Source organism: Thamnophis elegans, chromosome Z (genome assembly GCF_009769535.1).
Source record: "Thamnophis elegans isolate rThaEle1 chromosome Z, rThaEle1.pri, whole genome shotgun sequence".
Taxonomy (NCBI): Eukaryota; Metazoa; Chordata; class Lepidosauria; order Squamata; family Colubridae; genus Thamnophis; species Thamnophis elegans.
In genome coordinates, this window is record NC_045558.1 from 64903622 (window position 1) to 64904895 (window position 1274).

Sequence of the window (1274 nt, forward strand, 5' to 3'; positions counted from 1 at the left end):
GAGGGGCACGCTAAATTGCCGGCATGACTTTGAAGGGCTGGCTTGCCGCTTGCCTTCCACGTCGGCCCGCACGGAAGGCAATCCAGCCCTTCAAAGTCATGCCGGCAGTTTAGAACTCAGCCGCCATTCAGCAAAACATCTTTCACTGAATGGCGGCCGAGGGGCACACTAAAGTGCCGGCATGACTTTGAAGTGTTGGCTTGCCGCTTGCCTTCCACGTCGGCCCGCACGGAAGGCAATCCAGCCCTTCAAAGTCATGCCGGCAGTTTAAAACTCAGCCGCCATTCAGCGAAACATCTTTCGCTGAATGGCGGCCGAGGGGCACACTAAAGTGCCGGCATGACTTTGAAGTGCTGGCTTGCCGCTTGCCTTCCACGTCGGCCCGCGTGGAAGGCAATCCAGCCCTTCAAAGTCATGCCGGCAGTTTAAAACATCTTTCGCTGAATGGCGGCCGAGGGGCACGCTAAACATGTTGGGTGGGAGACAAGAATGGGGCAGGCTTTATGCGGCCGGCGTGGAGGTGGCGTTTGGCTCCGTCTGAACTCTGGCGCCGTTGTTGGCTTGAGAACCGCTCTCTTCGGTTCGCGAGGACATGCTGGTTTTGTCTATTTCGGCAAATGTGGTGACGCTAACTGCGCCGACAGAAGCTACTGGTTGGCGTGGGAGGACCCGGCTTTCATTGACGCCGCCACTACTGGTGCTGCTTGTGCAAGGGAGGGATTTGGGACAGGACAAGGAGCAGCTGAACGCCTCTCTTAACCTGCTTTCGAGAGCTGCCTGGGCAGAAAAGATGCGAGAGCTCTCCCCAACCGCTCCAAATTGGCTGGAGGAGGAGGAGGTGGTGGCTGATCCGCTGATGCTCAGATCCATTCCATTGTATTTGTATCCCCCGTAAGAGCCGGCGTGCATGTTGCCTGGATCTCTATAGGATCCATCCATGGATCTGCCGGCCCCATAATTTAACAGCTGATAGTCTGGGGCATTAGGGTAGCGTCCTGAGAACGAATGTACAAAGTAATAACTCATTTGGGTTTATATCTTGGAGGGCTTGATTTGTGGGGTTTGTGGTGGTTATAGCCCCTATGCTTGAGAATTTATGATGTATTAATGAGTTATAGTGGCAGTGCCTCCCCCTCCCCCTCCTCCACTAGGAACACCTCAGCTGGGCAGGCAGGGGTGCTCGGCTTTGCCAGCTTTAGCTCAGCCGCAATGTAGGTCAGCAAATTTTAAGAAGAGGCACTGGACAGCCGCTTGTCTAAAATGGATAGGATCTC

The 1274-nt window shown here is 54.9% G+C and overlaps 1 protein-coding gene across 1 annotated transcript; it reads right to left on the reverse strand.

Annotated features, from left to right (window-relative positions):
* Nucleotides 1-501: 501 nt before the first annotated feature.
* Nucleotides 502-1026, reverse strand: LOC116521177 (homeobox protein Hox-B5-like). The gene has a single exon (XM_032235870.1). The coding sequence runs from the start codon at nucleotides 1024-1026 to the stop codon at nucleotides 502-504; it is 525 nt and encodes a 174-aa protein (XP_032091761.1).
* Nucleotides 1027-1274: the final 248 nt, after the last annotated feature.